At 24.3% G+C, this 15,273-nt stretch overlaps 1 protein-coding gene across 6 annotated transcripts in view; it reads right to left on the reverse strand.

Annotated features, from left to right (window-relative positions):
• Positions 1-15,273, reverse strand: part of LOC101235419 (TBC1 domain family member 19) — a 69,237-nt gene that overhangs the window by 26,828 nt on the left and 27,136 nt on the right. For 5 of the 6 annotated variants that reach the window (XR_010642561.1, XR_010642560.1, XR_010642559.1 and 2 more), the window contains exons 4-10: positions 14,717-14,768; positions 14,564-14,638; positions 14,182-14,251; positions 12,808-12,854; positions 12,645-12,682; positions 5,941-6,001; positions 5,780-5,843 (exon numbers count right to left, since the gene is read on the reverse strand). Coding sequence is in view for 3 of the 6 variants with exons in the window: in XM_065813811.1 (XP_065669883.1) it covers positions 5,780-5,843; positions 5,941-6,001; positions 12,645-12,682; positions 12,808-12,854; positions 14,182-14,251; positions 14,564-14,638; positions 14,717-14,768 (407 nt within the window). In the remaining 3 variants the exon portion in view is untranslated. The remainder of the gene's footprint in view (positions 1-5,779; positions 5,844-5,940; positions 6,002-12,644; positions 12,683-12,807; positions 12,855-14,181; positions 14,252-14,563; positions 14,639-14,716; positions 14,769-15,273) is intronic. The other variant, XM_065813810.1, reaches the window with a different exon arrangement.

Here is a 15,273-nt window from a genome sequence, read left to right on the forward strand (position 1 = left end):
TACAGTATATATAATATATACATATATATATATATATACATATGTATATACATATATATATAAATATATATATATATATATATGTATTTACATATACATATATATATATATATATATATATATATATATATATATATATATATATATATATATATATATATATATATATATATATATATATATATTGTTAATACAATTACATAAAATGCTAAAATGCCTACATAAATAACATTTCAAAGTGGTTTGAGCGTGACCTTTTTCAATATTTTAATGGAATAAACATCATTTTAGTCATTAATAGGCAAAAGTTCATTCATTCGTGCTACAGGAAATAATGTTTGAGAAAAAAAATCAAAAAGTCATCACCCTAATATATATTGTATCAAAAAATTGTTTGTGTAATAAAAATTGTAATGCCTATAAAATAATTGTTATGCATGTTAAAGGGATCCCAAACCTCCGAGACATGTTGTGTTCATATTAAAGAAAATGATAAAAAAAAATGTTTGAGCTAAATTATTTTGATTAAAGCAAAAGAATAAATGAATACCAAGAAAAACTAACTTTTTAATATTAGTCAAAGCTCATCTTTTCTCTTTTATTGTAGGCCTAAAAGTCAGCATAATATACGTTGCAATCTAGAGACTTGATAATTTATTTAAGCGCGTTTTATTTCTAAGAGTTTTAGTACATGATGTCATTGACTTTTGTTTGTTTACATAATTGATTTCTTGCGCAAACAAACAAAAAATATTACGCTGACTTTAAGGCCAATAAAACGGAGATGAGCTTCGGCTTAAATAAAAAAGTTAGTTTTTCTTGGTATTCATTTTTTTTTTTGTTCTAATCAAAAAAATATAGCCTGAATATTTTTTTTATCATTCTCTTTAATATGAACACAACATGTCTCAGAGGTTTGGGATCGCTTTAAAGCAATTTAAAAAGTTTGTTATAGAATTAGAAGAAAAGTATATATTTCATGTTTTGTCTGAAGAAAAATGGCTAAAAAAGCTGAGCTGAGTGTAGAAAAAACAAGCTGTTATTGTGGCATTACACAAGGAAGGTTATTCAACACAGAAAATTGCTTCAAAAATCAGTATTTCTCAAAATAAACTATTACTACGCAAACTAAATAAAGCTAAAAGATTGAGATGAACAAAAATACATAAAGATTGGGAAATTCAACAATGGTTTAAAGCCTTGTTAATGATCCCAAACACTCTTCTAAATTCTGCCTAAATTATATTGCAGCCAAAAAAAACAAAAAGAATTTAATTATATGGAATGGCCAGTCACCTGATTTAAACCCAGGTCTTGTTAAGAAGCATTATGCAGCTTGCATTTTACGTTTAAAATAGAGATTTGCATGCATGTTCAGCAGTTAACGTTCAGCAGTACGTTAAGTAAAAACTTTTTTATTTTGGAATAATTAATTTATCTTTTAATTATCATTTATGTGAAGCTTATTCAAAAAATATTAAGTCGTAAAAAAACCATTTAATTGCAACTGTGAATTTTGTTAAAGAAACTGTGAATTTTGTTAAAGAAACTTTTTTTTAATTAAATGAATTTGAATTAAATATAATTTTAAAAACTTAAATTTTAAAAGAATATTAAATAGTAAAATATAGAATGCTAAATTTAGTTTCAACGGAATCTAGAATAGTTAAAACATAAATCTCTTCATCGTAGATTAAATATATAAAAAATAAAATATGTTAAAGCAAATAAAAAACCTTTTTAAAAAAAAAAAATTAAAGGGAGAAGTGTTTTTGTTTAAAATAATTTTTCAAAAATGTAAATTTTTTTGTTTCTTATTAATCAAATATCGTGTAAAGTTCTTTTGACATTTATTTATGAACATTAATTACATTTACAAATATCTTATTGGTAATTAAAATCTATCTATAGCGTATTCATAATCTTTATTAAAAAATATTATATTAAATATGTAATAAAAATAAATAAATAAGTTGTGATAAAGAAGCAAAAGACTAGGTTAAAATAACTTTTTTAAGAAATATATTATAAGGAAATGTATTATTTTTTAAATACCGAATTTAGATTTTAGCAGTAATTTTTGTTATATTAGTTTAAATAATTTTTAAAGCGTTTAAAAACGCTCACCTCCTAAGTTAGAAGTTCAAAGTTTGATCCCCACCACGCTCATATTAGTATCTCGCTCAACTTGTTTCTCCACGCAACCGTCTTGTTTGTCAAGGTTCATGTTTCAGAGTTATAGAGTTGAGAGAGGGTTGTAACCATAACTAAAAGTAGCCTCCTTGACTGTAGTGGCTTTCATGGCCTTGGGCCATCAAAGCCACTAAAGTTGAGGAGGCTACTTCATTGAGTCATTTCAACCTTGATATTCAAAGAATTTGAAAAAACAAATTTCCTCAGAAATTTGTTATATCAAATCTTTTAGATATCTTAAACATTTAAATAAGATCCTTTCTTTCTCTTCTATTTTTTTTTGTTTCGATTTTTAGAAAATCAATCCTTTATTCATTACAAAAAACCCTTAAGATACTCGATTTTTGTGGCTTTATGTTGAATTCTTTTAATTTTATCAATTTCGCTATTTCTAAAAGGATTCTATATTATTGCACCATATTTCAAATGAGATTGTATTAATGTTTTATATAAAAGTTTTCCTGGTGTTTCATTTAAGTATTTAAAAGTGTCTAATCCAAGTTATTTATTTGCTTTATTTATTATACAATAAGTAAAGCAAATAAATAAAGACTATATATACTATATAAATAACAACAACAACAACAACAAAATATATATATATATATGTATGTATATATATATATATATATATATATATATATATATATATATATATATATATATATATATATGTACGTATATATATATATATATATATATATATATATATATATATATATATATATATATATATATATATGTATGTATATATATATGTATGTATATATATATGTATGTATATATATATGTATGTATATATATATGTATGTATATATATATATGTATGTATATATATATATATATATATATATATATATATATATATATATATATATATATATATATATATACATATATATATATATATATATATATATATATATATATATATATATACAGTGCTGAACAATGAATTAGAAATTCGTACAATTTCTGTCTATTTCAGCAAGTATATACCAAATAGCCCCCAAAAAATATATTAAAAATGTTAAAAATGACAAAACCAAGTGTATAGGTTTTGAAATTCATATAAATATCTATGCAACACGCCATTTTGTTTGTTTATGTGACATTTTGTTTACTCAGTGATGGTAATATATAAAATATATCTATTTATGAAATTATATTATATATAATTTCATGAATTTTGTAAATATAAGTATTGTACAAAATGTGTTTGATGAGTGAAATGTATGATGTTAGTGGTATGCAATCTTTATTTGTGTAAATGTATGATACAGTTTTATTGTTTCTTTAGATTATTGTAATTATATGGTTAGGGTTAAATAAAAACTGAATAGCAAAATGGTTAAATAAATTTTTTGTTTTGTTTTTAAGGCCTGCTTTTCGGACGAGTTGTCGATTGAAACCATGCTGGAAAGAGTGTCCTTTGTTCATAGACGTTGCACTGACCGTGATTTACCAGCCTGTACAGTTTCAAAAGTGAAACATGCTGACAAAGTTATGGTGTGGAGTTGCATATCTGTGTTCGGTACAGGGCAGCTACATATTGTCAAAGGTACTATGAGACAAGATCAATACAGAAACATCATCCAAGATCGAGAGGAATATTTATGCAGGATGGCGCTCCATGCCATACAGCAAAATCAGTGATGGCGTTTCTTCATGCTCTTGGCATAGTTGTTTTGGACTGACTGGGGAACAGTCCCGACCTCAACCCAATAATGGGATTGTGGAACAAACTAAAGTGTGAAGTTTTAAAGATGCCCTCCACTAACAAAAGTGATCTGATAGAACGTTTGATATGAGTATGGCATCATGACGAATGTCTCAAACGACTTGCTGCCGAATTTATTTGGGGTATGCCAAGATGCTTTGCTCAGGTCATCAAGAACAAAGGGGGATCAACTCAATATTAAAGACTGTTTGATGATAAACATTTATCATATACTAACTAATTATCATATATGTACATGTAGTTATATACCCTACATACTTTTGTGTATGTATATATATATATACACACATATATATATATTTATAAATATATATATAAATAAATATATATATATGTATATATATATATATATTTATATATATATATATACATATATATATGTATATATATATATATATGTATATATATATATATATGTATATATATATATATATATATATATATATATATATATATATATATATATATATATATATATATATATATATATATATATATATGTATATATATATGGGCTATTCGGCAAGAAAGAGGAAAAAAAAAAGAAAAAGTTATGAAAATACATACTAAACTCCATAACTCCTTTGTTTTTAACTATTTAAAAATACTTCTAAGCAAAAAAGTTATTAAAAAAATTATTTTATACCATATTATGGCTTTAAAGACCTAAGGGTTGTAAAAACATGCTTGACGTTTATTTACAGTCAATTTGTGTAGCATTAAAAATCAAATCTTAAAACCATAATTGAGAACTTTGATAATGTTATAAGTGCATTTTTTAAACATAATTTACATGGTTTTAAATAATCATTTATGTATGTATATATATTTCATGTATGTATGTATATATATATATACATACATATATATATATATATATATATATATATACATATATATATATATATATATATATATATATATATATATATATATATATATATATATATATATATGTATATATATAGATCTATAGTTTGTTGTCTTTGGGAAGAGCGGAAGGAAAAAAGTGATTCTTACGCCAACATCGACTATCTTATAGCCTGACTCGCAAGGGAATGCTGCTACATCGACTGACAAATAGCCTGACTCGCAAGGGAGTGCTGCTACATCAACTGACAAATAGCCTGACTCGCAGAGGAGTGCTGCTACATTGACTGATAAATAGCCTGACCCGCAAGGGAGTGCTGCTACATCGACTGAGGGTTTGGTTGGGGCAGGCAGTCTATCATTAATAAAATAAAAAAAATTCCGGTCTTGCATTTTAATTTTTACTTTTTGTCAACAAAATATGGAAAAAAACTTTCGGACAACATCTAAGGGTTCTATATATATATATATATATATATATATATATATATATATATATATATATATATATATATATATATATATATATATATATATAAATATATATATATATATATATATATATATATACTAAATATAAAAATAAAAAGAATAATATAGCGTAAAAATAATACAAAATGAAAATAAATAATTTGAATAATATAAAGAAAAGTTTAAAATTCAAACATGTTAAAAACATTTATAAATTTTATAAAAATTTCAAAAATAGTAATCATTTTATATAAATACTATTATTGTAAATTTTATTGCATAAAAATAATGTTTTTGAACATTTTTTTAAAGATTTTATTTTAACTAATTTTTTTTTAAAACTTGTTTTATAAAATATGATTACTAATTTTGAAACATTTATAAAATTTTGCTTCTTTTGAGTACCAGATTGATTTTGATTTTCAAAAAAAGTAATTTTCACCCCATCCTAAAGTTTAATTCAGTTAATTAAAGAAATAGAGTTGGTTGTATAAACTGATTTACCTTTTTGTGTTTGATCTTTAAAGCTCATTCGATGTAAACAATACATAGCTGAATAGAAAGACTTCTAAAATATTGGATATATCATTAAAAAATCAAATGAAAACAAAAATTTTAAACAAAAAGAAATATAAAATACAATAAATTTAAAAAAGCATTAGTACCAACTCTAAAAAATCTTTAACGTGTAAACATGTCTTCATCAAACATAATGATGTTCTTACACTATATGATAAAGGATCATACTTAATTAAGTACACTTCAACAACAATAGGTAACTAAACAAAAATTGAAAAATTATTAAAATATTATACTTTACAATCAAACTGTGTTGATCAAAAGTAATCAATGAAGTAAAAAAGTCGAAAACTTGAACAAGACAACAACTAAATGTATTCAAAGATGAATGCTTACTAAGGCAAAAGTTGATTTTACATTTTGACTATTTTAAGTTTTCCTCCTCTCATATATACATCCTCTCAAAAAAAACCTTCAATGAGAAGCATGTTGATAATCCCGTTGAAGTTCTTTGCATTGCAAAGAACTTTAATGGTATTATCAAAATCTATGGGGTTAATTTATAAAATTTAGAAAGAATATCTTTTAAAAATTAATTTTTTAAAAAACTTAAAAAATTTAAAAGAAAAATTTTTGCAAAGTTCATTATCAAAAATATATTACATAAAAGATCTAATTCAAGTCTAAGCTACAAGTAACTCTATTGGTCACAGCACCACTACAGCAGTGACCATAGATTCGGTATTTAAGATTTTTTTTATAACTGTATTATTTCAATAATTGCATACAAACACTGCAATTAAAATTGTTCAGAAAATTTTTATATTGTACTAAATGAAGTACAAAAGTATAACTATTTAATACCAATCTCTTTGAAAACAACTCTTCACTTCACACATAACATCTTAAACAAAATTTTCAACAGCAGTATGAAAGCCATATATAGGTGATGTAATAAAACTCAAAAAAATTCAACAAAAAGCTACAAAAATTGCTACTTTTTAAAACACTACCAAACATAATTTGTTTTGGTAAAAACTGCTGAACACAATTGTTTTGGCTAAACTTGCTTTTCAAGAAGACTACAACACCATGGTGACACCTCAAACAATTAACAACACGTAGATGCCTCAAACAATTAACATCAAGTTGACACCTCAAACAATAAAAAATCAGAGAACAAGATTCTAGAGTAGTTTAAAAATTTTTTTCTTAACTGCAAAATAAAACATTGATTGAAGTTTACTAAGAAGTACAAAAAGATGCCAATATTGAAGAAAATTTTGTCCTCCAATGAGTCAAAATACAACTTTGCTTCAATGAATGAAGTCTCAATGTATTGTAATATTATCAAAGCCAACTTGTAACCCTCTACTACAAAATTGGAAATGAAAATTTCGTATTCCAACAAGAGTAGGACTTACAACATACTGTTAAGAAAATGAAGCTACTTAGATACAAATAACTTCAAAGTTTTAAAACAACAACCTTAAAGTCCAAAATCAAATCCAATAGAATGTTCTATTGGTTTTATGGTATACTTTTTTTCAAATCCAATAAAACATACATGGCATTTATATACAAAGATGACTTAAAAGAAGCTATAATGAGCTCATGGCATACTAACAGAAGAGACCCAAAATTTGGTTAATTCAGTTTTAAATCCACTACCATAGGTCTAAGTTACCAAGACAAAAGAAGGAAACTAATCAATACTAATTCTTATGAAATTTTGTCAATTTGACATTAGCAAATAATTATACAGTTCACAATTTAAACTGTTATTTCAAAACATTGTGATTTTTTTTTTTTTTTTTTTTGCTGTAGCATTTTTATTACATTTCTAAATTTCCATTATTCAAATAAAACTATTGATATTCTAATGTACACTTTAGACTTGGATTTTTTTTTAATTTTACCTGATTAGTACAAAGATTTTGGTCATAAACATAAAAGATATGGGTAGGTTGATTTCGAAATGTAAGTACTGCTGAAACTTATAAAGTTGCATTTTTATATGTAAGTAGCAAAAAAAAAAGCGCGTAGATACTTATGTTATTTTTTTCTACTTACATATAAAAATGCAACTTTATAAGTTGATGAGGTTTATGGATCTGTAAATGTTATAATCTATTATTTGCAGTATTTTTTTTTTTCATTTTTAAAGAACTCATGTATTATACTTTATACACTATTTTAATTTATATTATATTGCAAACAGTTCCTAATTTCATAGTTTCAACTGTGTTTACTTCTATCAACTAAAAATTTAAAATGCCAACAAACTTCATTAAAAAGTAGCTAATTTCTTTGCTATTTATTTGCTTAATTATTGCTTTGTATTTAAAATGTACTTTTTAAATTGCTCAAGTTTAAATAACTGAATTTATAAGCCTGTTATACAGATTTGGCTAAAATTGACTTGAAATTTACATTCATAAAACAAAACCAGTTAGGTTTTTTTTATGAATATTACTTTTTCAAAATGTTATTTTGCAGTTAAACTAGAGTAAATTAAACATTGCGTTAAAATTATCCACAAATGATTGTTATTTTGTGCAAAGTTTTAATTGTTTAGTATTTTATGTAAATTTCATTTTCATTCATATTATTATAACTCAGCTAAGTGTCAAGTTATAATAATATAAACTAAATTTTTAGATCTAGAAAATAAAAAATCCCAATAATAAAAAACTTTAGGCCGATTTTTAAGTGTGTCTAATGTACCTTAATATCTATATGTAAAGTGCAAAAAAAATAAATGCGCAATGGAATACATAGTTTGCATACGCCCATAAGAAGTAAAAGCACCAATTTAAGAAAGAGCTTATATAGCTCTTTCTGCAATTGGCAAGACCAGCATTTAAAAACAGGACCTAAGGGGTTATTTCAGATGTTTTTGATAGATACATCCGCTTCAAAACACAATAATAAGGTTAAACCAATGGAAGAAAGTATTTTACATCACATAATATTGTGAACGAGCTGCAATGCTCTTTAACAGATTCCACAGATTACATGAAACGACAAAACTCAGGTATTTTTATTTGTGTAGCTTTTTTGTAAGCTATGTGGAAATAATATTTTAAACTTTTAATTTATTTTATGTATATATGTACTTTTTTGATATAAATTAATTTCAAACTCATTTTTAACTTTTCTTAAATATGTTCTTTTTCATTTAAGGAACATGAGGAGCGGCAATTAAGCATAAGAACTCAAGCAGATTATAGCATTCAAAAGTTTAAATATATGCTAAGGAGCTGATCAGAGGTGGATGTTCTTCAAGTCTCAGCACAGCTCTTGGAAATACCTCTATGATATCAAGATCTATTGGTACTAGGAGTTGATCTCAATAGCATTCTAATTGATTAGTGTAAATTAGACAGAGCTAAGTTGAATGTAAAAGTAATTTAAGAAAATGCAGGTTCAGAAGGAAAGACGCACTTATTTTGTATTGGTATAGAAAGATGTCAAACACAAACATGTCTGTAGGCAAAAATTTCATAACAAAATGTGTTGCTGCAGAAAATCATTTTACTTTTACACATCCCTAGGATGCAAATTCCTAGGAATCTACTAAACCCTTAAGATTCCCTAACACAAATCTTATAAAGCTTGCTTATTGCTATTATTTATGCTGTCATGGTTTAAAATAAAAAAATCTTCTAAACTGCAAGATTCACCCCAGAATCTATTCTTCACGATTAAGCAATTAAATCTTATCAAATTTGATGGTGTAAAATGAATTGTGAAAAAAAATTCAATATAGTGTTTCCTGTTTGGTACCTGCAAGTTTCCACTACGTGATGGTTAAAATTCACCATGAGTAGATCAGAACTCTTGGATTTGAAACTATACTCTCAGACAGAAGTAAACTTCATTATATTAGTTTATCTATATATCATTTATCACATATGTATACAAAGCTTTTTAAAAAGATATGCAATATGCTACAGGGCTCAAATTAACGTAAAAAAACCTAATCGCGATTTTTTTGTTGCTCATAACCCCTCCTCCACTCCCGCCCGAGGGTAGGGGGCATTATTTATTTTAACTTATTTATAATAATATATATAATAAGTCTCATTTTTGCAAAAGATGTGATAACATTTACGTTCAGCGGTTGTAAATTAGCTTTAGTTATAATTTACATTATTACTATTATTATATTGCATTAAATCTAACGGCTGTATTTTTGTAAAATCAATGAACTTGATATAATCTTCTTTTAATTAATTATTTCATTTTCTATTTTATTTACATATTTTAAACTGTTTAAAACAACTAGAATATTTAATTTTCTATAAATTTTTAACAGTAAAAAAAATTATTTAAAACTCTAACAAAACAATCTATAAATTTGAAACAGTTATAAAAAACTATTAAAAATGACGAAAACATTATCGTGATAAAATGTTAAAACTTAACATTTTCACGAAAACCCGCACAATCACAAACAAGAATGATAATTAAATTCTTATTAAGTAAGTTTTCTTATCTAAGTAACCTTATTAAATTCCCATGATATTTCTATCTATTGCTTTTTCATTCAATGTATTTTATAATAAAAGTTAGCGTTCACTTTTTTCATTCAATACAATAAAGCGAAAGAAAAAAATGTGTCTAAATAATAGAATCTTTTACGATCTAATACTTTTTTTGATTTTTGATTTAAATTTTGCCAAGTAATACGCAATATTAAACTTTTTCCGTAACGAGTCAGCGTCTTTTACGGCCATTTTACGTAAACCACGCCCGATTGGAGTATTATGAATAACATGGTTAGATAATGAAACTGAACCTATTGTTGTTTGTTGATGAATTCTCCTGGCCTCTTTATGTTGCGCACTGCTTAAGTGCAATGCCAGTAACTCTTTTTTTATTGATATTGTTCCTGGTTTGATCCAGGTCATGGAAAACAATTTTGTTTGACTTATCCGTTTTTCAAATTGTTTACATAAACTGCATGTTAATCTTATAACTTCATTTCCATTTAAATCGTATTCTAACTCGCAATTAAAATGTTTTTCCCACTTTTTAACTGTAGATAATCTGCATCTGTGGTCCTTATTTGCATCCATTTATTGCTATTAATTTAAAATTAGCAAGTGTACTAACAAACTTTAAAGTTTTTTTCTAATAACTATTTAGAGTCTATATTGCCTTCCACTATTCTTCGCAAAATAAACTTATAAAAATATCATTAAATTTGTTCATAATGAATGAGCTAAGGAAGTGACTTTTCAATCAATTAACTTTTATTTCTTTTTTCAATTAAAATCTTTTATTTCTTGATTCGAATAGGTATTTAATCATTTGTTTTTTATAAATTTTTCCTTCCTTAAACAATCGGTCTTTTTCCTGCATTTGAACATTTTTGCTAATTGATTTTCTAAATCTTTTATTTTTCTTTCTTTTACTTTATGCTCCGCTTTAAAAAAAAAATTATCGTTACAGAAGTCACTGCAGTTTTATACTGTAAAAGAACACTAAATTTTCGCGAATAGAGTTTCAATCTTCTAAAATAAAAAAAGAATAATCGCGAAAAAAAGAAAGATCGCAAAAAAACAAATTTTAAGAAAAAACTAATCGCGAAGGTGCGAAAAGTAATCGCGATACGCTTAATTCGAGCCCTGTGCTACATATATTATCATTATAGAACTATATTATAAATTTTAAACAGAAGTTTTTTGAATATTTTAATAAGAATATTTTGTGTTATGGAATAAAAAAAAAAGACCCCTCGAGTGAACTGGAATGTTACAAGCTGGATATCTTTGATCAACATTGCTGATCTTTAGAGAGAGTAGGTCTTGAATACCTGAATATTCATGACCCATTCTCCCATTCCCAGGGCGTTGATAGGTGTGTAAAGTTTCAAAAGCATTTAATACTGTATGTATTAAATATGTATTTGAATCCAGACATAAATCTAGTTTATCAAAACTGCTTAACCGAATATTGTGTCATAGGTTTATGTCAAAAGAATATTGTTCTTAGTCATACAATTGTTTACTTTCTTAACTTTGTTACATGCTTGAAAATAATATATTATTTTCAAGCATGTAACAATATATCAAGCATGTTATATATTATTTTTTAAATGACTTATTTAATGATTAATAATATTTTTTAAATGAATATTAGTTAATTATTTGATAAATGAAAATAGATCAAAAATGTATGCATAAAGTATTTTGCTTTTGCTTATTATTCTAATAAAAATAATTTTGTGAAAATTAAAAAAAAATACTTAATAAAACAAAACATTAACCTCTATCAATATTTTCCCACAAAAATTTTGAGTTTTCCCTTAGTTTCACAAGTTTTTTTGAATGGAATTTTTATAAAATACAGGAAAATATGAAACCACAAGCAAAAATTTGAAATTTTTTAATAATTGAAGATACTGATAAATTTGATAAAAGGTATTTAGTTATATGACAGATTGCAGATCTAACGCTGATTGGCTAGCTGCCATACATATAACTAAATAACTTCAACTTTTTAACTTTATTTATTATATAAATAAATGCACCTTACTGTATCTTAGCTATTACGAGATTTGAAAAAAATAAAAAATCAACCTACCCTCATATATATATATATATATATATATATATATATATATATATATATATATATATATATATATATATATATATATATATATATATATATATATATATATATATATATATATATATATATATATATATATATATATATATATATATATATATATATATATATATATATATGTATATATATATGTATATATAACATTATAAACTCTATGCTGTATTTTAATGACCAACAAAAAAAGGAATTATTTTTTTAAGCAAACCTGTCTCGTAAATTGTTATTCTTTATTGATATCAGCATCTAAACAACATCTAAAATCAATCAGAATTTATACCAAACTTTCATTAAAATGAAAAAAATTATTTTTAATATCAAATAAAATTTGAGTAAAATCATTAATAATCAAAAATAGTAATATATTTTACTTCAAAGAAATCTGATGCAGAGTAAACAGGTCTTAACTTGATATTACCTAAAATAACATACATCTTCGTAAACCAAATTTTGAAAAAAATAAACAAGTTGGATTCTTTTATATATATATATATATATATATATATATATATATATATATATATATATATATATATATATATATATATATATATATATATATATATATATATATATATATATATATATATACATATATATATATATATATATATATATATATATATATATATATATATATATATATGTATATATGTATATATGTATATATGTATATATGTATATATGTATATATGTATATATGTACATATGTATATATGTATATATATATATATGTAAAAATGTGCCAATTATCTATTACAAATATTGCTTAGCTACAAAAAAAGCTGAGTAAAATCCAGTAAATATTGACATAAATGTTAACAACTATTTGAACTAAATATTAATTTTATTTATTTCTTAAAATTTCTAAATCCTTGTAAAAAGATTAGGCTTCAGAGTTTGCTTGCAAATAAAAAAATATTTCTAATTTTTAACTTTGTGCTTATAGATTTTGATGTTTACTTGTGTTTTTTTGTATTAATAGATTCTGGTATTAATATAAAACTTACTGTTAATACTCAGTAAATCACCTGTTAGTATTGCCATTTTTTTCCTAGTTAACAAGGTGCTCCAAGATCTAAGAGCCTTATTACCAAGCACCATAAAAGAGCATTTATCAAAGAAAAAAGCAAACATTAATTATGTCTAATTTTAGAAAAAAATTTAAGAGGGGTGACATTGACACAACTTTGTAAATAACTTTTTTTTAGCTGTGACAAACTATAGTTGGTATGCATTATTTCTATGCGTGACTAATGATATTGCAGCCATTGAAGAAATGATATTGCAAACTGATAAAGAACTTAACTAGTTATTTAATAATATAGATGACTAATTTTGATGCTTTGACTAATTTTTATTAGAATTTTAACAAACAAAATAGAGAAAACATTTTATGTTTTTTCTATTTTGTTCAGTGTCCTGAAAACGTATTGAAAAATTATTATTAGAAGAATATCAATTAGTATCAGTTCTGATAGTGTCTTCTTAAAGATATAATATGCTAATTGTGTTTTTTTCAAGAAACGTGCTTGTGTTCTATTAAGCAGATGAAAATATTTGTTCATTCTATAAATGACTGTTGAATAAAGCATTTTCAAATGCTGACTGGTAAAAACACTTGACCAAACACATGTCAATGTAACCCACCAGTCAATGTTACACTATTACCTAAGCGAATTCAGGGAAATAAATAATTTTTCTAATGCTTAAAAATGGATCTTCCTAACATAAGTTAATCATACTTTTATCACAATCTTTTTTAACAAAACTCAAGATGTTCTCGCCCAAATCAACTTGTTGGCTTACAGTTCTCTAAAGAAAATATTTAAATAATTTTAAAAGTGCAATATTAAAGTAAACAGCATACCAAATAAAATTAAAAGTAATCCATTGATATTCACATTCATACTAAATCCACATTTATTTTGATGGCAAACATTTTAAAACCTTCAGTTTTAAATTTTTCAAATAAATTATTGTTATTACTTTAACTTTTTTTGATTCAAAAAATTGATTAATGATGAAATCAAAAAGACCGAAAACATGAAACTGAATTGATTACTACATATATACTATGCTAACTATATAATATACATCATGAAAATTAAAACAAACATTATTAACTTTTTGTGATAAATAAATTCCAAGCTCTGTACACATCTTGTTAACACTTTCTACTATGCGTTTCAACCATAACTCCTGTAAGATACATGTTGTATCAATTCTTTGTGAAAAAAATTTCTTTATTTAAAATATTCTATAAAAAAACAAGGTTACCTCAGCCTTATTTAAGTAAAGCAAGATGCCATAACTTCTATTGGTTTTATTCCTAAACAATATAGATGCATTTAATTTTAAAATATAAATATTTGTTTTGGAGTTATAGAGTTGAGAGAGAGTTGTAACCACAACTAAAGTAGCCTCCTAGGCGGTAGTGGCCTTCATGGCATTGGGGAGGTGAATTGAAATAAAAAATAATAGTACTAAAAAAAGATGAACTATTTAATACAAATATTTAAAGAATATTTAAAATTCGACTCTTTTATGTATTTATCATCAGAACAATAATTTTAAATGTAATATATACACTTGTTGTTTTGTTTGCTTATTAAACTTTCGAAAAAATTTCAAATTGTTTATTATATTCTAGTAATGCTTCCTTAAGCATTGAAACTTTCAGAAATGTAAGTTGTGCAATGTTCTAATAATTTTTCCTAAAAAAAACACGTTACGTTTGTGCAAGTATAAATTATTTCTTTATGCTCCAAAATTTATTTTTTGTTTTCTATCATTAACTTGAAAATCTTGAAAATTTATTAGTTAGACCCTAATAT

The sequence above is a fragment of the Hydra vulgaris genome, chromosome 12, assembly GCF_038396675.1.
Source record: "Hydra vulgaris chromosome 12, alternate assembly HydraT2T_AEP".
Classification (NCBI taxonomy): Eukaryota; Metazoa; Cnidaria; class Hydrozoa; order Anthoathecata; family Hydridae; genus Hydra; species Hydra vulgaris.